Source organism: Ranitomeya imitator, chromosome 2 (assembly GCF_032444005.1).
Source record: "Ranitomeya imitator isolate aRanImi1 chromosome 2, aRanImi1.pri, whole genome shotgun sequence".
Lineage (NCBI taxonomy): Eukaryota > Metazoa > Chordata > Amphibia > Anura > Dendrobatidae > Ranitomeya > Ranitomeya imitator.
This window is the reverse complement of record NC_091283.1, coordinates 52125579-52151962: the sequence shown is the minus strand read 5'-3', so window position 1 is coordinate 52151962 and position 26384 is coordinate 52125579. Positions and strand designations below refer to the sequence as shown.

Below are 26384 nucleotides of genomic sequence, written 5' to 3'. Positions count from 1 at the left end.
CTCTAACCTCCGCTCGTGAAAACGGATGTCAATACGAGTGGACACAGCTATTAATCCCTCCAGTGTGGCGGGAACCTCTCTAGTGGCCAGGGCGTCCTTCACGTGGTCAGCCAGCCCCTTCCAAAATATCTGAATTAGGGCGTTATCTGTTATGACCTGGTGGTGAGGACAATAATGGACCTGGTGGCTAAGAGCACACGGAATGACCTGATAGTTACTAATAATACAGGACAAGCTCTGAGACGTGGAAACTCTGCTGACCGCAATCCCTAATCCTATCACACACACTAGAAATAGCCGTGGAATGCTCCTAACGCTCCCTATGCAACTCGTCACAGCCTAAGGAACTAGCTAGCCCTAAAGATAGAAAAATAAAGCCTACCTTGCCTCAGAGAAATTCCCCAAAGGAACAGGCAGCCCCCCACATATAATGACTGTGAGTTAAGATGAAAATTACAAACACAGAGATGAAATAGATTTAGCAAAGTGAGGCCCGACTTACTGAACAGACAGAGGATAGGAAAGGTAACTTTGCGGTCAGCACAAAAAACTACAAAAAGACCACGCAGAGGGCGCAAAAAGACCCTCCGCACCGACTCACGGTGCAGAGGCGCTCCCTCTGCGTCCAAGAGCTTCCAGCAAGCAAGACAAAAATCAAAATAGCAAGCTGGACAGAAAAAATAGCAAACAGAGAAAAACAAGCAGGAACTTAGCTTCTGCTGGGAAGACATGCTGCAAGAACGATCCATGAGCGAACTAGACCAATACTAGAACATTGACAGGTGGCATGGAGCAATGATCTAGGTGGAGTTAAATAGAGCAGCCAGCTAACGAATTAACCTTGTCACCTGTGGAAGGAACCTCAGAAGCCGCAGCCCCACTCACAACCACCAGAGGAAGCCCATGGACAGAACGAGCCGAAGTACCATTCATGACCACAGGAGGGAGCTTAACAACAGAATTCACAACAGTTATCCGACCACTCCAGCTCAGATGTTAGGGTGCGGAAGTGGACGGCAAAATGGCAGACCAAGGACGAGCCCTGAGTCAATGCCAACAGTTGGAGCGTTGTATCATGGGTGACACGAGATCATAAAAAGACCTGTTTCAGAGTGCTCAGGAAAAATGAAGCACTCTGCACCACATGATCGCCACACTCCCACAGCGGCGTAGCCCACTCTAACGTCCTGTCCTACAGGAGAGACACAATAAATCCCACCTTAGCCCGCTCTGTAGGGAAACGAGAGGCCAGAAGCTCGAGATGTATAGAGCACTGACTCACGAAACCCCTACAAGACTTACTATCACCAGAAAATTTTTCTGGCAGCGGGAGGCGAGATAGAGTCGGTACAGGGGTGGCAGTGGACAAGGTTGCTGCAGCCACGCTAGCAGCTTGAACAGCAACTGCGGTTACATCCACAGCTGAGGTTGTGCGCTCGAGAGCCGCCAACCTACCCTCCAGCTGCTGGATGTACTGCAAGGATTGCTGTTTGTCCATCATTACTAGCCAGACCCTGGCGCAGGTGTAATGTTAGGGCTAGCGGAACGCACCAAATAATAAGATAGGTAGAATAAGGCGCGTTCGCAGCCCGGGGTCCACTGTGCAGAGATGGAACCTGCTGCCAAGTAATGACGGACTATATGGTGGTACAATGTGAATACACACGGGTTAACTTCACCCTGTGTGAAGGAAGCGAACCCTGTTAAGTCACAGGGCCGCGGTACCGCACACAAGAGCACAAGCAAGGAGTCTCCGAGCTCAGTCCTAAGACTTGGGATCTGAGTCTGTGTAGACTACTTGCGGTCGACACCGCAACTGGGGTGTCAGCGTAACCAAAATAATAACAAAGGAATGCACAAGAGTGCGTGCGGTGCCGTACTTTCGGATGCCACTAACCACCCAGGCTTGGGTCAGGAAAGTGCTGTGAAAGCGCACGGCGCCACACTGGCGGACACAGCAACTAGACGCTGTATTAGTGTGTAACGTGCTGTTGGATAAGTCGGGCGCTAGATAGCAATCATACACCTTCCGCGAACAGTCATTCAATAGGGAGGGTTATTTAAAGAGCGACTTTCACTCACAACACACACACGTGTACAAATGTACACTAGCGCAAGGCCGTGCAGTCATGCGAGCCTTAAATAGCTGCAGCACGTATAGGACCTTTCAAAGAAGGACCAATGGAATTGCTGCAGTACCTGAGCATGTGACCCTAGATCTCCACTGAGAGATCTTGCCCTGGGCATGCTCAGTGTGTGCAAAGTAGGACTTAGTCTCAGAAGCGTCTGCTCGCTGCTGCCCAGCACTGGCTTCAATGGCAGAAGCTAGAAAAGCAGCAGCAACTCTATGCACAGAGTGAGACTGAGCAAGACGCTGGGACCGAAGTCTCCGCTGAGCAGACTCCACTGCGGCTGGAGAAGAATGGGTGACCGCAGCAGAGATGGTTCGAGATTCCCCCTGTGCAGAGGCAGGAACTCGACACCTAATAGTATGTATGTTATATGTAGTATTTTTTTTTTACATTCAACACATTAGCCGGATGATGGGACTACTACTGTCCCATCATTGGCTAATGTGTCAATCACTGCCATTGTAGCAAGCATAGCCCGATTGGACTTGTAGTCCCATCGGTCGATGCCTGCACACCCGCACAGACCCCCGGCAGCCTGTACAGACCCCCGGCAGGCCGCACAGACCCCCGAGAGGCCCGTACAGACCCCCGGCAGGCCGCACAGACCCCAAAGAGGCCCGTACAGACCCCCGGCAGGCCGCACAGACCCCCTGAGAGGACCGTAGAGACCCTTGGCAGGCCGCACAGACCCCCAGCAGGCCACAAAGACCCCCGAGAGGCCCGCACAGACCCCCGGCAGGCCGCACAGACCCTCAGCCGGCCCGTACAGACCCCCGGCAGGCCCACACAGACCCCAGGCAGGCCGCACAGACCCCCCGAGAGGCCCGTACAGACCCCCGGCAGGCCACACAGTACCCCATGAGGCCCGTACAGACCCCTGGCAGGCCCGCACAGACCCCCAGCAGCCTGCACAGACCCCCCCAAGTCACGCACAGACCCTGCCTGCACACACAGATGCAGTCTCCGCCCACACACTGCCCACACTCCATTATAGTGCATAATTGCACTATAGGAACTTCCGATTCCGGTATCCGATATCTTAAAAATATCGGAACTCAGTATCGGAAATCCGTTACAGCGAATATCGGCCAATACCCGATATTTGCAGTATCGGAATGCTCAACATCCTCTAATGAGTCAGTTATAACAATCACTTGTTATACCAAGTGATTGGTATTGTGACTTATCGTTTTGAATGAAGATTTTTTTCCATTTTAGTGTTCTCAAAAAGAGATTAATATCCTTGATCCACAAAAATGGATCAAATTTGGTAGTGGGGGACAAATGATAGACCATGGCTCAATACCATTATTTCAGGCTGAGAGAGTATATGTGAGGTTAGATTAATAATATGTTCTGCTCCTCCATCTTCACAATTAGCTCTTATCTTTTCTGGCCTTGAGGGAGTCATATACGGAACAGGTAAGGAAGCATTTCTCTGTTCTCTAAAAAAGAGGAGGATGAAGAGGATGAGGAAGGTAATAAAGCTGAAGTATTTGATGGACCAGCTGATGGTTAGAGCAGTGTTTGATGTTTCTTAGTGGGAATCAAACCCAGGTGAAGCAGTAATTGGATCCTATTGTGGGCCAAGGTTGATCTCTGCTATTGCAGGCTAGAAAACTAGCTACTATGAGGTCTAGTTGCCCTGAGGGCCTTGGTTGTGACATGGTAGTAGACAGTGTGATTTGTGGCACAATGGGAACCTTTAAGAGTCAGGGAAAGGGCAGGAGGACTATCCCATTTCTTCTGGGTTATTTTTGGAATTATCGCTATTTGCTGGGGATTCCACCAGAGAACTACACTTAGGTCACTATAGCATTAGGGCACCCTTCTGACACAAAGAGATTGTTCAAAGTGTGTTGAGTGCCCGCTACGACTGTGGGGTACTCGGTACCGGGCTGGTTTCTTAAAGGGATGTATCATGGTGGCAGTGACCCGTCTGTGGCATTGGGCGTCCAATAAAAGGGAATTAAAGTGGAAAAATAAATTCTAATGAGTAGTGTTTGTGACATCACTTGTGGTACTCGGCCAGGGATGGCCGATGCTGCTTAAAGGGGTCCTCTGAGGATGATGGTATTGCAGCAGAGGTGGTATAGCTCCCCACAGGTAGAGCTTAGTCCCCAGGGCTCCCGATGCAGTTGGTAAAGATAATGGTGATGAAGTGCAGAAAAGAATTAGAGGACACAAGATTGCAGTCTCTTTACCTTTTACTGATGCAGTTCAGGTACACAGATTACAGGTGGTCTTTGGAATCCGGGCAGCCTGGAAGCGATTTGGAGTCCCCTTAGCCAGGTGAGGTTGGAAGCCTTCCTTACTGTGCTGAAGTGTGCGCCCCTTGCTGCCTGAAGATTCACACAAGGCCCTCTCTTTCTCTCTGTCCCTTTTAGGTAGACAATACCCGCATGGCAGGCAACTCAAGCCATTCTACAGGTGTCTCTTCTCTCGTGGTGACTCTGAGCTCTATCTGCTGCTGTGCCTTCAGGTGTAATGGTGGCCAGGAGACTTGGAATCTCCTGCCCACCGGTTTCTGCTGTGGGGCAAAGAGTTACCCCCACAACCTTGGAATTCTGGCCTCCGGTTTCTGCGCTCGGTCCTGGAGTGAGCCCAATTGCAGCTCCACTCCAGTTTCTCTCTCCACCTTTGCTCCTTCTCCCCTCACTGTTTCCTACAAACTGTCTGACTCACCTGTCAGGAGCTGCAGAGCCGCATGTCTGCTCAGCTCCAACTCTCCTCACAGACTCTCCTAACTCCTCCCCCAGCCAGAATATATGTAGGGAAGATACCCCGAAACCAGGTCTAGAGCTCACCCTTCTGGCCTGGAGTCAGAAAAGTGTTGCATGTAAGTGTTACCTGTTAAAGGTATCCTTATCGCTTACAGGCATGGCATCACCCTCCTCGTGAGGGAGGCAATACCACTGTAACAACTGGCTTCCTGGGGTGTTACATGTGCAGCCAATTGATATTGTGGGTAGAGATGAGCAAATACATTTGCAGGACCCTGGTCCAGTGGCCGAGTCAGTATTCCGTGGCCTCTGGAAAGGAGCCTTCCTGATGTGCAAAGCCTTCCTCATATGGATCATGATGTCATCGCACCAGGGTGGCTAATTAAGAGAGAAGTTGTGGATGTCAGCAGGAAGAAAGCATTTTACAGGGCTCGCCTCCAGCGGCCATGAAACGCTAATCTATCAGCTGGACCAGGGTCCTGTGAATTGATTTGCTCACCTCTAATTATGAGTAAATCATCAGCTTATCCAAATGTAAGCTCTCATACCAATATTAACCCCTTAATAACCGCCAATACGTCTTTTAACTGACCTGAGATATAAGAGAATAGCCTCCCCATACAGGTGATAATCCAGCAGCTGTCGGCTGTACACTATAGCTGACAACTTGCTGCATTAGCGACGGTCAGTGTTTGCACCGTCAAATTCTGTTTAACCCCTTAGATGCTGCTGTCAATAGTGATTACATCATTATAAATGGTTAACAGAGTGTGAGGGCTTCTTCTTTATCCAAATTTGTGCCCTCAGATCATGATTGTGTGGTCCTGATGCTTGCCATGGCAATTCATGACCAAATAGCGGCCTTAGAGTCTGACGCCTGTAGTAATCTGTTCAGAAGTTAGAGACTTTTAGGTGGTAAAAATACACATTTTCATTTCTGTCATGCCACTTTGCATTAATTCCTGTAGAGCACTTGAATGGTTAATAAACTACCTGACAGCAGTTTTCAATATGTCAGGGGGTGCTGTTTATAAAATGATATTACTTTTGGGGGTTTCCCAATATATGGGACCCCTAAAGTGACTTCTAACATGGATAAGTCCCTAAAGAAATTAACTTTGTAAATTTCCTTGAAAAAATGAAAAAAATTGCTGCTACATTTTTCAACCTCCTAAACTGCTAACAAAATAAAATAACATTTTACAAATTATGCTGATGTAAAGCCATAGTAACATAGTTAGTAAGGCCGAAAAAAGACATTTGTCCATCCAGTTCAGCCTATATTCCATCATAATAAATACCCAGATCTACGTCCTTCTACAGAACCTAATAATTGTATGATACAATATTGTTCTGCTCCAGGAAGACATCCAGGCCTCTCTTGAACCCCTCGACTGAGTTCGCCATCACCACCTCCTCAGGCAAGCAATTCCAGATTCTCACTGCCCTAACAGTAAAGAATCCTCTTCTATGTTGGTGGAAAAACCTTCTCTCCTCCAGACGCAAAGAATGCCCCCTTGTGCCCGTCACCTTCCTTGGTATAAACAGATCCTCAGCGAGATATTTGTATTGTCCCCTTATATACTTATACATGGTTATTAGATCGCCCCTCAGTCGTCTTTTTTCTAGACTAAATAATCCTAATTTCGCTAATCTATCTGGGCACTGTAGTTCTCCCATCCCCTTTATTAATTTTGTTGCCCTCCTTTGTACTCTCTCTAGTTCCATTATATCCTTCCTGAGCACCGGTGCCCAAAACTGGACACAGTACTCCATGTGCGGTCTAACTAGGGACATGTGGGAAATGTTATTTATTAATGGATTGCTGTGGTATGATCATCTGGATTAAAGGGATAATCATTCAAATTTAGAAAATTGCAAATTTTTAAACATTTTTCTCAAATTTTTGATATTTTTTATAAATAAACACAAAACATATTGACCTAAATTTACCATTATCATAAAGTGTAATATGTCAGGAAAAAACAGTCTCAAAATCACTGGGATTTGTTGAAGCGTTGCAGAGTTATTACCACATAAAGTGACACTGGTCAGATTTCAAAAATTTGGCTCCATCACTAAGGGGAGTATACAGTTTCATCTCAAATTAATAACATCTCATTATTTAGGTCCCTAGAACTAAAAACTTACCATTCCCTTGAGTGAATCTATGAAATGCAGGAAACTCTCCTCTGCCACTAAAATCTTCTGCTTGTTCCACCAGAGCTTCACGAACTGCCTTATATCCATACAGGATGACATTGGGCCGTGGTCCTAGGTAGATGGTGAATACTGGACCATATTTGTTGTTCAGCTATAAATGGAAGGGCATAAATATAATGAATATGAGGAAAAATAGCAAAATATTAATTGCATGTAGATTTTAGTTTATTCATTTCATTTTAGATCATTTTTGGGGGAAGCTATATGCTCACGTCTAAGACGACTTAGATTTCTGTGTAAAATGTCCCCTAATTTCTAAAATCTGTGTGAACCTCAACTCCTCAGCAAGGTTCTTCACACTTTTTTCATATTTTGAAAAGTTATGGAAAGAAGCCAAAGCCAACAAATAGTCTGAATTTTTACCTTTTTAGACCAGACAATAATTGACCTCAATATCGTATTAACTGGTTAAGGGTAGTGGTTGAAGCCTCGATTTTAGGGATGTTGTTTAGGGATGTAGTTCCATCACATCATCATGGCTTGGGGTCATCATGGCATAATGAAACGACTCATGACTGGAATCAGAGTAGCTTGAGCCACAAGTTAAAGCATGGTCCTCCATTGGGTTTTGGTGAGCAGAAAAACTACCTACTTTCAAGATGTCAGACAGCTATTTCCTGTGCAAAAATAAACCAAAGGAAGATCTATGTGGTACAAATAGCTGATCTTACAAGACAAAGATTTCATTATAGAAAAATCTGTAGTTGTCAACAATCCCAGATTTTTCGGGACTCCTGGTCAAAAAGGGAGCGGGATTTATATAAACTCTGCACAGAGGTACGAGGTTTAGGATAAGTTGAGGGCATTACTGGGAAGGGTGGGGTAGATTCACTTTGATTTTAGACTACATATAAAAATATGTAAGGGTCCAGTTAATCACTTATTTTTATTCTTTTTGTCTTTTGGTGCTTGTTGATGGTTTTCACACCAAATTCTTCAAAATTATTTATAATTTTTTCCAAAAATAAAAAATACTCTTTATTTTTGTCTTTAAATCTTTTTACAACTTTATATAACAAAAAATGTGATGCTCAACCTAAATTTAGCAAAATTCGCACAAAATATCCAGGTGTATATAAAATCTCTCCAGGTGGAGAGCTGGATCTGGAAACCTCAATCACCGTTTGCAATCGTGAACAAAAAACAAAAGAAGAAAAAACAAAACAGGTGGACATGTACGAAAAAGACTTTTAAAATAGGTACAATTGAAAGAATAATAAGGTTCAAATAAAAACAGGCAAAAAGCAAAAAACTAAACAAAAATGTACAAATGCAATAATGATTCGGGCTTAAGATTACAAATAGTGCTCAAATTGAGCAGGCTTACTAATCCACATACCGTACCTCTTTCAGAGACTTGACCAAATTTTTGGTATCTAGCTGATGGAGGTTGCCCAGAAGAGGCAAAGCTTTAGGGCCTGGTGGAAGTTTGCCCTTTTTCTTCTTAAGAAATATCAGAAAGGAAAAACAGAGAATGGCGAGCACTGTTGTCATAGAGTGAAATTCAATCCTTTCCCAACCTAATAAAATAGAAAAGACATTAAAGTTAGAAACTATAGTCCTTAGGTTTTACCTAGTCCAATGAATAGAAAGTGCCCTCTGTGGGCGGCAGGTTATTGGGTTGATATATAAGTTTTGTGGAAAAAGATTCAGCATAGTTTCTAATTTATTCATCTTAAAACCTACTCTTTAAGTACGGTACATCTTAGTGACCATCATCTATCTATAATTTAGACTCTTATATTTTTAAGATATAATGTAAATAGTAATTAAATATGACAGACCAATACGAAAGTTGGTGTGAATTGATTCGCAGAACTCTGCAGTATTCTGGCGACTGGACAGGAGTTTCGAGAACCACTTCTTACCTATTGGTATCTGTGGCTCTTCTTTTGATCAGTTGGCCTTCAGCAATGACAAATGTTCATCATGCTACCAGAATGTAATTAAAAGCCGAGCAGGTGATGCTGTCAGGTAGGAGACGGTTCTCACTGCCCCCGGCCAGAAGATGGACCAGAAGATGGAGGTCATTCTCGTAACCAATGGAACCAATTTTGCTTTTGTCACTTCGCCTACTATACGTAGTGAACCTTTTTAGAAAGATCATCTCTTTGGTAATATTAATTACTCATTCTAATTTACATTAAAAAAGACCTTAGCACTGAAGATATGGATATAAAATATGTAAAAAATGCACTTGTGTGACTGAGGCCATACTCTAGAACTCCAAATGGCAGTAATATATTATAAAATTTTCTCCTTGGGAAGTATTTCCACCTTGCACAATTAAAAATAGAAAAGGAAGAAAGCATAAAAATATCAATAAAAAATATTAGATCTGAACCAAGAAACTCTTTCCACCCCCCAGCATCTCCACAGCACTCATCCATGAGCACCGGACCAGTGAAACAGAGAAAAATACAAATTAAATTAAAATTAACTTTGTGTTTGCAATAGAACGAAATATAAGCAAAAGAATGATGTCTGTCATTTGTGAAGAAACGTAAGGGTTATTTCTAACAGTTATCGTCATAATTATATTGCATAGGCACATAGGTCATGGTGTACTTATGTACCGTATTTATGCAGTCTAATTGTTTTGTTAAATTAGATAAAATGTAAAATATATATATTTTACATTTTATTCACATATACTGTACATACATATACAGTTCTGGCAAACTTTCAGATACCACCACATCAAAACCCTGTCATGGGCAGCCCAATCTCAAGACCTGAACCCAATTGAAAACCTCTGGAATGTAATCAGGAGGATGATGGATAGTTACAAGCCATCAAGAAAAGAACTGCTTTGCAGTGGTCTCCTAATTTTTTCCAGAGCTGTATATATATATATATATGTATATATATATATATATACATATATATATATATACTAGATGGTGGCCCGAATCTAACGCATCGGGTATTCTAGAATATGTATGTATGTATATAGCAGCCACATAGTATATAGCACAGGCCACATAGTATATAGGAGCCATGTAGTATATAGCAGACAAATACTACGTGGTCTGTGCTGTATACTATGTGACTGCTATATACATATATACATATTGTAGAATACCCGATGCGTTAATACAGGCCACACAATATATAACAGTGGCCACGCAGTATATAACACAGCCCAAACAGTATGTAACACAGCACACGTAATATATAACACAGCCCACGCAGTACATAACACAGGCGATGTACTATATAACACAGGCCACATAATATATAACACAGCCCATGCAGTATATAACACTGGCCACGTCATATATACCACAGCCCACGCAGTACATAACACAGCCCACATAGTATATAACACTGGCCATGTAGTATATAGCAGCCACGTATGATATAACACAGCCCACGCAGTATATATCACTGGCCATGTAATATATAGCACAGTCCAAGCAGTATACAACACTGGCCATGTAATATATAGCACAGCCCACGCAGTACATAACACAGCCCACATAGTATGTAACATTGGCCAGGTAGTATATAGCAGCCACACGGTGTATAACACAGCCGACGTAGTATATAGCAGTGTGGGCACCATATCCCTGTTAAAAAACAATAAAAAATAGTTCTATACTCACCCGCCGGGATCCAATCCAGCGAAGCTCTGGCGATAAGCGCGGCTGCTGCCATCTTCCGTTCCCAGGATGCATTGCGAATTTACCCAGATGACTTAGCAGTCTCGCCAGACCGCTAAGTCTTCTGGGTAATTTCGCAATGCATCTCTGGGAACGGAAGATGGCGGCAGCCGCGCGCGGCTCGGCAGACTACGGAAGGTGAGAATAGCAGGTTTTTTGTTTTTGTATTATTTTTAACATTACATCTTATTACTATTGATGCTGCATAGGCAGCATCAATTGTAAAAAGTTGGGGACATACAGGGTTAATAGCAGCGGTAATGTAGTGCTTTACCCGTGGCATAACACGGTCCATTACTGCTGGCATTAACCCTGTGTGAGTGGTGACTGAATGTCATGCCGGCTGGGCGCGACCAATCAGTGAAGCGGGATTTAAATCCCACGCCAATGTCGCTGATTTTGCGTGAGCGATCAGCGAAGCAGGATTTAAATCCCATGCCAATTTTGCCGATTGGTCACGCGCGCCGGCTGGGCGCGACCAATCAGAGAAGCAGGATTTAAATCCCGCGTGGCAATGTCGCTGATTAGGCGCGACCAATCAGCGAAGTGGGATTTAAATCCTGCGGCAAGGTCGCTGATTGGTCGTGCCGGCTGGGCGCAAGAAATTAGTGAAGTGGGATTTAAATCCCGTGGCAACGATGCTGATTGGTCGCGCCGGCTGGGCGCGACCAATCAGCGAAGCGGGATTTAAATCCCGCGCCAATGTCAGCTGGGCACGACCAATCAGAGAAGCAGAATATAAATCCCATGCCAATGTCGCTGATTTGTCGTAGGGTGCGAGATCGCAATGCATGGAGCGGTCACTGGAACCTCACGAGCCGCGGGAAAGGCCTGTTTTAGATCCGAGGGGCCGACAGACGGTGAGTATATAATGATTTTTCATTTTTTTAATTATTTTTAACATTAGATCTTTTCACTATTGGTGCACACAGGGCTAATAGCAGCATTAATGGAGTGCGTTACTCCGTGGCATAAGGCGGTGTAACGCAGCCATTAACCCTGTGTGAGGAGTGGGCACTGACTGCGGGGAGTAAGGAGCGGCCATTTTTCCGCTGGACTGTGCCGGTCGCTGATTGGTCGTGGCTGTTTTGCCTTGACCAATCAGCGACTTGGATTTCCATGACAGACAGAGGCCGTGACCGATGAAGATCTGTGACAGAAAGACAGACAGACGGAAGTGACCCTTAGACAATTATATAGTAGATATATACATATATATATATATATATATATATTTATATTTATATATTTGCCTTGTAATGTTTTTATTTCCTGTTCTGTCCAGATGTCACCGTATTCCAGAATTCCAAGCGGAGGAAGTTCACCGACCGCCATATTGGGACACCCAAGTGATGGGTGTCTCAATATGGAAACTGCTGCTATTGCGCGGTACCACCAGCTGAACACCGTCACACCACACACATACACACACTCTATACACCATACGCACCACACACACATACACACACTCACACATTTACACTCTCACTCTCACATTCTCACACTCACATTCACATTCACACGCTCACCCTCACACTCACACACTCATGCAGCCTCTTGCAGAGTACCACGTGCAAGAAGTGAAAACCATTCCTGGTGACTACCTCTTGAAGCTTAACAAGAGAATGCCAAGAGTGTGCAAAGCAGTCATCAAAGCAAAAGGTGGCTACTTTAAAGAACCTAGAATATAAGACATATTTTCAGCTGTTTCACACTTTTTTGTTAAGTATATAATTCCACATGTGTTAATTCATAGTTTTGATGCCTTCAGTGTGAATGTACAATTTTCGTAGTCATGAAAATACAGAAAAATCTTTAAATGAGAAGGTGTGTCCAAACTTTTGGTCTGTACTGTATATATATATACAAAAATACATATAGTTGTACAAATTTGTGCAAATGTAAAATCAATGCCTTTAACCCCTTTTCACCAATATGACTTATAACTGAACTGCAATATAAGAGAATAGCACCCCCTACAGGTGGCAATCCAGCAGCTATCAGCTTTACACAATAGCTGACAACTTGCTGCATCAGCCACGATCAGTGTTGGCACCATCCATGGCCATGTAACCCCTTAAAAATTGTTGTAAATAGAGTTGAGCGACCTTGACCTTTTTAGAGTCGAGCCGGGTTTCGCGAAACCCGAATATCTCAAAAGTCGGGTCGAGTGAAATCGGCCGATTATGACGTAAAGTCGGGATCGACCGAAACACAAAACCCAATGCAAGTCAATGGAGCAGCATAGTCGGCAGTGAGTGGGGGCCAGGAAAACACCTAGAGTGCCCATTTTAATGTCAAAACCATCCATTCTTCTTAATGAAGCTTGTCAAGCGTAATTTACCTTATAATAATTGGAAGGCATTTGACATTGGGGGTCATTTCGCTAAAGTTGTGGTGGGTAGGGCTGGTTCAAGTAATTAGTGGGCCCAGGAAATCTGGACCACGTCACGGCAGTGGAGCAGGGAGAGGTAAGTATTTCAACTTTGCAAGTGCTGTGATCCTGAGCAAGCAGGGGGGGCCCACTTGTTGGCATTGGCACTGGCACAGGGCCCCTCAAAGTACAGCGGTGTGTTTGCACGGCGGGGGCGCCTCCCACCGGCAGCAACACTTTTGCGTACTATGCGAGGCCCTGTGCCAGTGACGTCGCCAACTAGTATTCCTCCCCCCACCTGATGAAGGAACCTGCACTTTCATCTGCACCTTCCTCTTTGTCCCCGTGTAAGGTGGTATGGTATGCGGGAAGAGCAACCTGACTTTCAGCAGGGTCACAATGTTGTTGTGTAGCATGCACGGGGAATGTTGCGTTATGGGTCAATGTACCAGCAGACTCATCTATCACTGGCTGGGCAATGGGCAGGATGAGGAGGAAACACAGATATAGGCCCAAAGAATAAAGTGGGCTAAATGCAGTTCAAAATTGGTAACACAGGACTAATCAGGGGGCATTGCAGTGGAGGACAACTGGAATGAGAGGCTGACACAGAGAGTAGGCCCAAATCAGTAAGTAGTCGAAATGCAGTTCAAAATTGGCAACAGTAGTAAACAGGCGGCACAGCTTTGTTCAATGGAGGGGAACAGCAAGGAGTGGCAGACACCGATAGTAGGCCCCAACCCAACTAGTAGGCCAAATGCAGTCTAACATTAACAACTACTTAACGAGCGCCTGAAAACGGAATTTCAGGACAGGAAACCAGGAGAACAGCAAGGAGCGGCAGACACTGTTAGTAGGCCCCAAACCAACTAGTACGCCAAATGCAGTTGTTCCATTTAACCACAATTTAACGAGAGCCTGAAGATAGAAGCTCAGGAAAGGCAACCTGGAGAACACCTTGGAGTGGAACACACCATCTCTCTCCACCCCATACCCATTTTGTAGGCCTAATGCTGTGTAGTTTTCTAAAACTACTAAACGAGAGTCGGAAGACCGAAGCAATGGCAAGGCAACCTGGGGAACACCTTGGAGTGTAACACACCATCTCTCTCCACCCGATACCCATTTTGTAGGCCTAATGCAGTGTAGTTTTCTACAACTACTAAACGAGAGTCGGAAGATCGAAGCAATGGCGAGGAAACCTGGAGAACACCTTGGAGTGTAACACACCATCTCTCTCCACCCCATACCCATTTTGTAGGCCTAATGCTGTGTAGTTTTCTACAACTACTAAACGAGAGTCGGAACACCGAAGCAATGGCAAGTCAACCTGGGGAACACCTTGGAGTGTAACACACCATCTCTCTCCACCCGATACCCATTTTGTAGGCCTAATGCAGTGTAGTTTTCTACAACTACTAAACGAGAGTCGGAAGACCGAAGCAATGGCAAGGCAACCTGGGGAACACCTTGGAGTGTAACACACCATCTCTCTCCACCCGATACCCATTTTGTAGGCCTAATGCAGTGTAGTTTTCTACAACTACTAAACGAGAGTCGGCAGATCGAAGCAATGGCGAGGAAACCTGGAGAACACCTTGGAGTGTAACACACCATCTCTCTCCACCCCATACCCATTTTGTAGGTCTAATGCTGTGTAGTTTTCTACAACTACTAAACGAGAGTCGGAAGACCGAAGCAATGGCAAGGCAACCTGGGGAACACCTTGGAGTGTAACACACCATCTCTCTCCACCTGATACCCATTTTGTAGGCCTAATGCAGTGTAGTTTTCTACAACTACTAAACGAGAGTCGGAAGACCGAAGCAATGGCAAGGCAACCTGGGGAACACCTTGGAGTGTAACACACCATCTCTCTCCACCCGATACCCATTTTGTAGGCCTAATGCAGTGTAGTTTTCTACAACTACTAAACGAGAGTCGGAAGATCGAAGCAACGGCGAGGAAACCTGGAGAACACCTTGGAGTGTAACACACCATCTCTCTCCACCCCATACCCATTTTGTAGGCCTAATGCAGCCTACTTTCCGACAACTACTAAACGAGAGCATGAAGATCGAAGCTAAGGAAAGGCAACCTGGGGAACACCTTGGAGTGTAACACACCCTCTCTCTACACCACGGAAGGGCTGATTCTTAGGAAGGAAGGCTGTCGGAAAGAAGCAGGGCGCGTCCGAGGGTGATTATATTCTTATTAGGTATATACTCACCCTCGGACGCGCCCTGCTTCTTTATTTGTAATGAATGTTTATTTGCAATGTGGTTTTGACTTACTCTATTTTTTTGGTAAATAATGATTTTATTATTTTCATTGTTTTGCATCTTCTTGGCAATAATATAAAGAAGACGCGACAGGACAACACTCAGTGGATGCCATATCTGTGTTTTAAATTGAAAAAAACTTTCAGTTAACTACTTGCAGGAGAAAGTTATTGTAGCTGGTGGCCATTTTTAGTACTGTACCAGATTCTTGTTGTATGTGTTTGTTTTTAATGTTAAAATGTCTGCATTTGATATCTCTCCAGTATTTTCTTTTTTATAAGCAAAATACTTATTTTTATATTTTCTGATGTTGGTTCAAGGGGTACACGGGCAGCAGTAGACAGGTCAGTGGAGGCCTAGTGGAAGGAGGGACCGCAGACAGGCTTCGAAGCCCTAACATAATAAATTGGCCTGGCTGTAGGCAATTTACTATTGGTTCCAGGGGAACACGGGCGGCAGTAAACAGGTCAGTGGAGGCCTAGTGGAAGGAGGGACCGCAGACAGGCTTCGAAGCCCTAACATAATAAATTGGGCTGGCTGTAGGCAATTTAAAATTGGTTCCAGGGGAACCCGGGCAGCAGTAGACAGGTCAGTGGAGGCCTAGTGGAAGGAGGGACCGCAGACAGGCTTCGAAGCCCTAACATAATAAATTGGGCTGGCTGTAAGCAATTTAAAATTGGTTCCAGGGGAACCCGGGCAGCAGTAGACAGGTCAGTGGAGGCCTAGTGGAAGGAGGGACCGCAGACAGGCTTCGAAGCCCTAACATAATAAATTGGGCTGGCTGTAGGCAATTTAAAATTGGTTCCAGGGGAACCCGGGCAGCAGTAGACAGGTCAGTGGAGGCCTAGTGGAAGGAGGGACCGCAGACAGGCTTCGAAGCCCTAACATAATAAATTGGGCGGGCTGTAGGCAATTTAAAATTGGTTCCAGGGGAACCCGGGCAGCAGTAGACAGGTCAGTGGAGGCCTAGTGGAAGGAGGGACCGCAGACAGGCTTCGAAGCCCTAACATAATAAATTGGGCTGGCTGTAGGCAATTTAAAATTGGTTCCAGGGGAACCCGGGCAGCAGTAGACAGGTCAGTGGAGGCCTAGTGGAAGGAGGGACCGCAGACAGGTTTCGAAGCCCTAACATAATAAATTGGCCTGGCTGTAGGCAATTTACAATTGGTTCCAGGGGAACACGGGCGGCAGTAGACAGGTCAGTGGAGGCCTAGTGGAAGGAGGGACCGCAGACAGGCTTCGAAGCCCTAACATAATAAATTGGGCTGGCTGTAGGCAATTTAAAATTGGTTCCAGGGGAACCCGGGCAGCAGTAGACAGGTCAGTGGAGGCCTAGTGGAAGGAGGGACCGCAGACAGGCTTCGAAGCCCTAACATAATAAATTGGCCTGGCTGTAGGCAATTTACAATTGGTTTCAGGGGAACACGGGCGGCAGTAGACAGGTCAGTGGAGGCCTAGTGGAAGGAGGGACCGCAGACAGGCTTCGAAGCCCTAACATAATAAATTGGGCTGGCTGTAGGCAATTTAAAATTGGTTCCAGGGGAACCCGGGCAGCAGTAGACAGGTCAGTGGAGGCCTACTGGAAGGAGGGACCGCAGACAGGCTTCGAAGCCCTAACATAATAAATTGGGTTAGCTGTAGGCAATTTAAAATTGGTTCCAGGGGAACCCGGGCAGCAGTAGACAGGTCAGTGGAGGCCTAGTGGAAGGAGGGACCGCAGACAGGCTTCGAAGCCCTAACATAATAAATTGGCCTGGCTGTAGGCAATTTAAAATTGGTTCCAGGGGAACCCGGGCAGCAGTAGACAGGTCAGTGGAGGCCTAGTGGAAGGAGGGACCGCAGACAGGCTTCGAAGCCCTAACATAATAAATTGGGCTGGCTGTAGGCAATTTAAAATTGGTTCCAGGGGAACCCGGGCAGCAGTAGACAGGTCAGTGGAGGCTTAGTGGAAGGAGGGACCCCAGACAGGCTTCGAAGCCCTAACATAATAAATTGGCCTGGCTGTAGGCAATTTACAATTGGTTCCAGGGGAACACGGGCGGCAGTAGACAGGTCAGTGGAGGCCTAGTGGAAGGAGGGACCGCAGACAGGCTTCGAAGCCCTAACATAATAAATTGGGCTGGCTGTAGGCAATTTAAAATTGGTTCCAGGGGAACCCGGGCAGCAGTAGACAGGTTAGTGGAGGCCTAGTGGAAGGAGGGACCGCAGACAGGCTTCGAAGCCCTAACATAATAAATTGGGCTGGCTGTAGGTAATTTAAAATTGGTTCCAGGGGAACCCGGGCAGCAGTAGACAGGTCAGTGGAGGCCTAGTGGAAGGAGTGACCGCAGACAGGCTTCGAAGGCCTAACATAAGAAAAATGTCAATACAATGGTATTGACAGTGCCAGGCATTGAAGGATGTCAGCGCATAGACTAAACATTGGTGGAGCTGTGAGAGAAAATTTTGCAAGTGGTAGAGCACTGTTTGACCTGGGGGGGGGGACTGTCTTGTGGCCGGCGGTACAGGCCCAGGGCCCCTCATATTACAACGGTGTGTCTGACGTTGGGTGCGCACCACCACCGCCAGACACTTTATTGTACTATGAGGGACCTAGTGGCAGTGCCGTCGACCAAAAGCGGGCACACCCACCTCTTCAGACAAACAGTACTCTCACGGGTGCTGGCGCCAAGTGGCGATACCACGGCCCCGTGTGGGGACTTTGGCCATTTAGAGAGGTGTTAACATGTCGGATGCTGGACAATCAGGTGCTGCAAATTACGAGATTGGAAAAGTCGTTCAGAATAGTCCACAGGCAAGACCTTTACATAGGAAAGCTAGGTGTCAGCCGGGCAAGGTGGGGCAAAAGATTTCGAAATCCAGTTGTGGTTCATTTTAATGAAGGTTAGATCATCTACATTTTGGGTAGCCAGACGAGTCCTTTTTTCTGTTAGTATTGAACCTGCAGCACTGAATACTCTTTCTGATAGGACACTAGCTGCCGGGCAAGCAAGCTCCTGCAATGCATATTCTGCCAATTCTGGCCAGGTGTCTAATTTGGATGCCCAGTAATCAAATGGGAATGACGGTTGAGGGAGAACGTCGATAAGGGATGAAAAATAGTTAGTAACCATACTGGACAAATGTTGTCTCCTGTCACTTTGAATTGATGCTGCAGTAACTGTCCTGTCTGCGGTCATAGCAAAATCACTCCACAACCTGGTCAGAAAACCCCTCTGGCCAACGACACTTCTGATTTCTGCCCCTCTAACACCTCTGGTCTGCTGGCCCCTGCAGCTCGTGTTAGAACGATCACGGGCGCTGTGTGCAGGGAATGCCAGAAGCAAACGGTCAACAAGAGTTGATTGTTTGGTTGCTAATATTAGTTCCAAGTTCTCATGTGGCATTATATTTTGCAATTTGCCTTTATAGCGAGGATCAAGGAGGCAGGCCAACCAGTAATCGTCATTGTTCATCATTTTTGTTATGCGTGTGTCCCTTTTGAGGATACGTAAGGCATAATCCGCCATGTGGGCCAAAGTTCCAGTTCTCAAATCTGTGGTTGTGCTTGGTTCAGGGGCAGTTTCAGGCAAATCCACGTCACTTGTGTCCCTCCAAAAACCAGAACCCGGCCTTGCCGCGCCAACAATTTCCACTGGCCCCGGAAAAGCTTCCTCATTAAAAATATAATCATCCCCATCATCCTCCTCGTCCTCCTCCTCCTCTTCGCCCGCTACCTCGTCCTGTACACTGCCCTGGCCAGACAATGGCTGACTGTCATCAAGGCTTTCCTCTTCCTCAGCTGCAGATGCCTGATCCTTTATGTGCGTCAAACTTTGCATCAGCAGACGCATTAGGGGGATGCTCATGCTTATTATGGCGTTGTCTGCACTAACCAGCCGTGTGCATTCCTCAAAACACTGAAGGACTTGACACATGTCTTGAATCTTCGACCACTGCACACCTGACAACTCCATGTCTGCCATCCTACTGCCTGCCCGTGTATGTGTATCCTCCCACAAAAACATAACAGCCCGCCTCTGTTCGCACAGTCTCTGAAGCATGTGCAGTGTTGAGTTCCACCTTGTTGCAACGTCTATGATTAGGCGATGCTGGGGAAGGTTCAAAGAACGCTGATAGGTCTGCATACGGCTGGAGTGTACGGGCGAACGGCGGATATGTGAGCAAAGTCCACGCACTTTGAGGAGCAGGTCGGATAACCCCGGATAACTTTTCAGGAAGCACTGCACCACCAGGTTTAAGGTGTGAGCCAGGCAAGGAATGTGTTTCAGTTGGGAAATGGAGATGGCAGCCATGAAGTTCCTTCCGTTATCACTCACTACCTTGCCTGCCTCAAGATCTACAGTGCCCAGCCATGACTGCGTTTCTTTCTGCAAGAACTCGGACAGAACTTCAGCGGTGTGTCTGTTGTCGCCCAAACACTTCATAGCCAATACAGCCTGCTGACGTTTGCCAGTAGCTGCCCCATAATGGGAGACCTGGTGTGCAACAGTGGCAGCTGCGGATGGAGTGGTTGTGCGACTGCGGTCTGTGGACGAGGTCTCGCTTCTGCAGGAGGACGAGGAGGAGGAGGAGGGGGTGCGAATGGCTACAGCCAACTGTTTCCTAGACCGTGGGCTAGGCAGAACTGTCCCAAACTTGCTGTCCCCTGTGGACCCTGCATCCACCACATTTACCCAGTGTGCCGTGATGGACACGTAACGTCCCTGGCCATGCCTACTGGTCCATGCATCTGTTGTCAGGTGCACCTTTGTGCTCACAGATTGCCTGAGTGCATGGACGATGCGCTCTTTAATATGCTGGTGGAGGGCTGGGATGGCTTTTCTGGAAAAAAAGTGTCGACTGGGTAGCTCGTAGCGTGGTACAGCGTAGTCCATCAGGGCTTTGAAAGCTTCGCTTTCAACTAACCGGTAGGGCATCATCTCTAACGAGATTAGTCTAGCTATGTGGGCGTTCAAACCCTGTGTACGCGGATGCGAGGCTAAGTACTTCCTTTTTCTAACCATAGTCTCATGTAGGGTGAGCTGGACTGGAGAGCTGGAGATCGTGGAACTAGCGGGGGTGCCGGTGGACATGGCAGACTGAGAGACGGTGGGAGATGGTATTGTTGCCGCCGGTGCCCTAGATGCAGTGTTTCCTACTACGAAACTGGTGACTCCCTGACCCTGACTTCTTTGGCCTGGCAAAGAAACCTGCACAGATACTGCAGGTGGTGCAGAAAATGGTGGCCCTACACTGCCGGAAGGGATGTTGCGTTGATGACTAGCTTCATTGGCCGAGGGTGCTACAACCTTAAGGGACGTTTGGTAGTTAGTCCAAGCTTGCAAATGCATGGTGGTTAAATGTCTATGCATGCAACTTGTATTGAGACTTTTCAGATTCTGCCCTCTGCTTAAGGTAGTTGAACATTTTTGACAGATGACTTTGCGCTGATCAATTGGATGTTGTTTAAAAAAATGCCAGACTGCACTCTTTCTAGCATCGGATACCTTTTCAGGCATTGCAGACTGAGCTTTAACCGGATGGCCACGCTGTCCTCCAACAGGTTTTGGCTTTGCCACGCGTTTTGGGCAAGATACGGGCCCGGCAGATGGAACCTTTTGCGATGTTGATGCCTGCTGCGGCCCCTCCTCCTCCGCTTCAGAACTGCTGCCGCCTGCACCCTGTTCCCCCAATGGCTGCCAATCGGGGTCAAGAACTGGGTCATCTATTACCTCTTCTTGTAGCTCGTGTGCAACTTCGTCTGTGTCACCTTGTCGGTCGGTGGTATAGCGTTCGTGATGGGGCAACATAGTCTCATCAGGGTCTGATTCTTGATCATTACCCTGCGAGGGCAATGTTGTGGTCTGAGTCAAAGGACCAGCATAGTAGTCTGGCTGTGGCTGTGCATCAGTGCACTCCATGTCAGATTCAACTTGTAATGGGCATGGACTGTTAACTGCTTCACTTTCTAAGCCAGGGACGGTATGTGTAAAGAGATCCATGGAGTAACCCGTTGTGTCGCCTGCTGCATTCTTCTCTGTTGTTGTTTTTGCTGAAGAGGACAAGGAAGCGACTTGTCCCTGACCGTGAACATCCACTAACGACGCGCTGCTTTTACTTTTACCAGTTTCACGAGCAGAGGCAAAAGAGCTAGAGGCTGAGTCAGCAAGATAAGCCAAAACTTGCTCTTGCTGCTCCGGCTTTAAAAGCGGTTTTCCTACTCCCAGAAAAGGGAGCGTTCGAGGCCTTGTGTAGCCAGACGACGAACCTGGCTCCACAGCTCCAGACTTAGGTGCAATATTTTTTTTCCCACGACCACCTGATGCTCCACCACTACCACTACCCTCATTACCAGCTGACAATGAACGCCCCCGGCCACGACCTCTTCCACCAGACTTCCTCATTGTTTTAAAAACGTTACCAAACTAACGGTATTTGTTGCAGTCACACAACTTACACGGTGAGCTATAACTTCAGTATGATTTAGCTACCCCTTTACAGGTGGGTGAGACCACAACGAAAATCAGGCACAATGTTACACACTCTGTTGTTGGTGGCAACAAATGAGAGAGATGCCACACACGCAGGACTGTCACTGAAGCGCAAATGTAAATATTAATCTCCCACTGATTTGTGTTTTTTTTTTTAAAAAGGAGACTTTAGAAAAAAAAAAAAAAATGATTTTTTAAGGAAGAAGTTATAAACCAAATAAAATGAAATGATTTTTTCAGGGAGAATTTAGAAAACAAATAAAACATAAAATAGCCTTTCTAGGGCCCAGTGAGTGAGAGAGGACGCACACAGGAGTCAGGAGTGGCACACAAGCCCAGAGGCCAATATTTATCTCCCACTGATTGATTTAGTGATTTTTTCAGGTAGATTTTGGAACCCAAATCAAGCAAAAAAATTAATAGGCTTTCTATGGCCCACAATTGGAGAGAGAGAGATGGCACACCCAGGAGTCAAGACTGGCACACAAGCAGAAAGGGCAATATTAATCTCCCACTGATTTGATTTTTTTTTTTTTTTTTCAGGGAGACTTTAGAAAAAAAATACAAAAAAATGAATTTTTCAGGAAGAATTTAGAAACAATATAAAATAAAATGATTGTTTCAGGGAGAATTTAGAAAACAAATAAAAAAAAATAGGCTTTGTAGGGCCCACTGAGTGAGAGAGGACGCACACAGGAGTCAGGAGTGGCACACAAGCCCAGAGGCCAATATTTATCTCCCACTGATTGATTTATTGATTTTTTCAGGTAGAATTTAGAACCAAATCAACCAAAAAAATAAATAGGCTTTCTATGGCCCACTATTTGTGAGAGAGATGGCACGCTCAGGACTGGCACACAAGCCCAGAGGCCAATATTAATCTCCCACTTTTTTTTTTTTTCCAGGGAAAATTTATAAACCCAATAAAAAAAATAATAAATAGGCTTTCTATGGCCCACTATCTGAGAGAGAGAGATGGCACGCTTAGGACTGGCACACAAGCCCAAAGGCCAATATTAATCTCCCACTGATTGATTTATTGATTTTTTCAGGTAGAATTTAGAACCCAAATCAACCAAAAAAATAAATAGGCTTTCTATGGCCCACTATTTGTGAGAGAGATGGCACGCTCAGGACTGGCACACAAGCCCAGAGGCCAATATTAATCTCCCACTTTTTTTTTTTTTTCCAGGGAAAATTTATAAACCCAATAAAAAAAATAATAAATAGGCTTTCTATTGCCCACTATCTGAGAGAGAGAGATGGCACGCTTAGGACTGGCACACAAGCCCAAAGGCCAATATTAATCTCCCACTGATTGATTTATTGATTTTTTCAGGTAGATTTTGGAACCCAAATCAAGCAAAAAAATAAATAGGCTTTCTATGGCCCACTGAGTGAGAGATGACACAGACAGGGATGGCACTCTAGCAGAAATGTCAATCTTAATCTCCCACAAAAAAAAAAAAAAAAAAAGGAACTGTCCTTCAATTACTATCTCCCTGCAGTAATCTCAGCCAGGTATGGCAGGCAGCAATAAGGAGTGGACTGATGCACAAATTAAATAAAAAGTGTGGACAAACAAACAAGATAGCTGTGCAGAAAGGAAGGAACAAGAGGATTTGTGCTTTGAAAAAAGCAGTTGGTTTGCACAGCGGCGTACACACAGCAATGCAGCTATCAGGGAGCCTTCTAGGGCAGCCCAATGAGCTACAGCGCTGAGGGGAAAAAAAAAAAAATGTAGCTTCCACTGTCCCTGCACACCGAAGGTGGTGTTGGGCAGTGGAAATCGCTACAGCACAAGCGGTTTGGTGGTTAATGGACCCTGCCTAACGCTATCCCTGCTTCTGACGAAGCGGCAGCAACCTCTCCCTAGGCTCAGATCAGCAGCAGTAACATGGCGGTCGGCGGGAACGCCCCTTTATAGCCCCTGTGACGCCGCGGACAGCAAGCCAATCACTGCAATGCCCTTCTCTAAGATGGTGGGGACCAGGACCTATGTCATCACGCTGCCCACACTCTGCGTTTACCTTCATTGGCTGAGAAATGGCGCTTTTCGCTTCATTGAAACGCGACTTTGGCGCGAAAGTCGCGTACCGCATGGCCGACCCCGCACAGGGGTCGGATCGGGTTTCATGAAACCCGACTTTGTCAAAAGTCGGCGACTTTTGAAAATGTTCGACCCGTTTCGCTCAACCCTAGTTGTAAATAGTGACTACAGCATCTAGATGGTTAACAGAGTGTGGGGGTTTCCTCTCTATCCCCATCGGCACCCTGAGATCTTGATTGTGTGGTCCTGCTGTTTGCAGTGGCAATTCATGGCCGAATAACAGCCTTAAAGGCATTCCGCTATAGCGGCCTGATCAGATGGTAGAAACATTTAGGTGGTAAAAATAAATTTTTTCATTCCTGTCATGTCACTTTGCATTAATTCCTGAAAAGCACCTGAAGGGTTAATAAACTACCTGAAAGCAATTTTTTATACATTGAGGGGTGCTGTTTTTAAAATGGTATCAATTTAGGGGGGGGTTTCCAATATACAGCTCTGGCAAAAAATTAAGAGACTACTGCATCAAATCCCTGTCATGGGCAGCCCAATCTCCAGACCTGAACCCCATTGAAAACCTCTGGAATGTAATCACAAGCCAGCAAACAAAGAAGAACTGCTTACATTTTTGTGCCAGAAGCCATGTGAAAGACTGGTGGAAAGCATGCCAAGGTGCTGTGATTAAAATCGTGGTTATTCCACAAAATATTGATTTCTGAACTCTTCCTGAGTTAAAGCTTTAGTATTGTTGTTTCTAAATGATTTTTTTTTTTGCATTATTTGAGGTCTGCAAGCAATGCATTTTTTTCTAATTTTAACCATTTCTCATTTTCAGAAAAAAAATACAAAATGTATTGCTTGGAAATTCGGAGACATGTTGTCAGTAGTCTATAGAATAAAAAAAAATTACATTTTACTCTAAAAATATACCTATAAAGAGTAAAATAAGACAAACGGGATATTTTGCAGTGGTCTCTTAATTTTGGCCAGAGCTGTATGGGACCCCCCAAAGTCACTTCAAAACTGAATTGGTCCCTAAAAAAAATAAGTGTTGTAAATTTCCTTGAAAAAAAAGTGAAAATTGACTGCTACATTTTTAAACATTTTGAAATGTTAACAAAATAAAACAACATTTTACAAATGGTGCTGATGCAAAATAGACATGAGGGCAAAGTTATATATTAATGTTTTTGTGCAGTATGACTATCTGGATTAAAGGGATAATCATTCAAAGTTTGAAAATTGCAAATTTTTTTGTAAATTGTCAAATTTCTGTTATTTTTATAAACAAACACAAAACATATCAACCTAAGTTTACCATTGTCATAAAGTATAATGTGTCACGAAAAAACAGGCTCCAAATCAATGGGATTTGTTGAAGCATTCTAGAGGTATTACTATATAAAGTGACAGTGGTTAGATTTAAAATATTTGTCCCTGTCATTGAGTGGTTACATTTCTAAATTGCGAGAAAGAAAGCTTCTCGGAAACTCATTAGAAAATCTCCAAAAGGTAGGTGTAACTTTTCATTATGCTCACACCTGGTTATAGGATCAACCCTCTCACAATACATGGTAATACTTAATGAAAACAATTCTACATTACATAAAATGTATATAAAAGGTCCTGACCTGTCACCATATTGGGAAACATTTTGAGTGTTGATTTTCAGCTGTGGCGAGGTCTTGGTAAGATTCTTCTGTCTCTTGCTTGTAGAAGAAGAGAAGAGTCGTGATTGACCCTTTCGATCAATAAATAAGAGAGGTATGACACCGACATGGAAGTTTCAATGTACCATTTATGGTGTTACATAATGATCCTCAGGGGATCGTATAACACCTATACACCTTTTTTGGATTCTACCCAAAGTACATTTTGTTCTTTCACAGTTTAAATAGGTAAAAGAAAACTCATACTAAAAATTTAAAAAAACAACGTCACCGTAGAGACTGTGCATTCATGTTTATAGTAAAGTTGTCGAGTCAAATTTTATCTATGACTATTTCTGTATGAATCTGTCAGAAAAAAATATAGATTCATGCTTCATCTGATACCATCGTACGAAGGTATTGTTTAGGAATGCTTCTAGGAAAGATTATTTGCAACGTATAGCATTCAATGGAGCATCATATGACCATCATGCGGAGCTGTAGGGAATATTATGTATCACCTTAAAACCTCTTGCTCTGTACATAAGTGCTCTGAAGGGTATTCTTATATAGCTATACTTATATAGCTGTAAGGTAATGCCAGAAATGTCGGATAGAGCCCCCAACTGTCTCTAGAAGAGGGGTCCACTGACCATCCCTCCAAGATGTCTATGGAAAGCCAGAGCTTGTCATGAATTAGAGGAGCTGTGGCATCCCACACTTGCCACATCCCCATCTCACGCCTGCTCTATCCATTTTGTCATAGCTGGGAGAAACTAATGTGTAATCACTACAACTTTTAAAATGTAGGTGCAA

At 45.1% G+C, this 26384-nt stretch overlaps 1 protein-coding gene across 1 annotated transcript in view; it reads right to left on the bottom strand.

Moving 5' to 3' along the window:
• Nucleotides 1-25691, bottom strand: part of LOC138661799 (cytochrome P450 2F3-like) — a 100159-nt gene extending 74468 nt beyond the window's left edge. Inside the window, exons 1-3 of the mRNA XM_069746724.1 lie at nucleotides 25551-25691; nucleotides 8423-8598; nucleotides 7007-7169 (exon numbers count right to left, since the gene is read on the bottom strand). Coding sequence (XP_069602825.1) covers nucleotides 7007-7169; nucleotides 8423-8598; nucleotides 25551-25572 — 361 coding nt within the window. The 5' untranslated portion in view covers nucleotides 25573-25691. The remainder of the gene's footprint in view (nucleotides 1-7006; nucleotides 7170-8422; nucleotides 8599-25550) is intronic.
• Nucleotides 25692-26384: the final 693 nt, after the last annotated feature.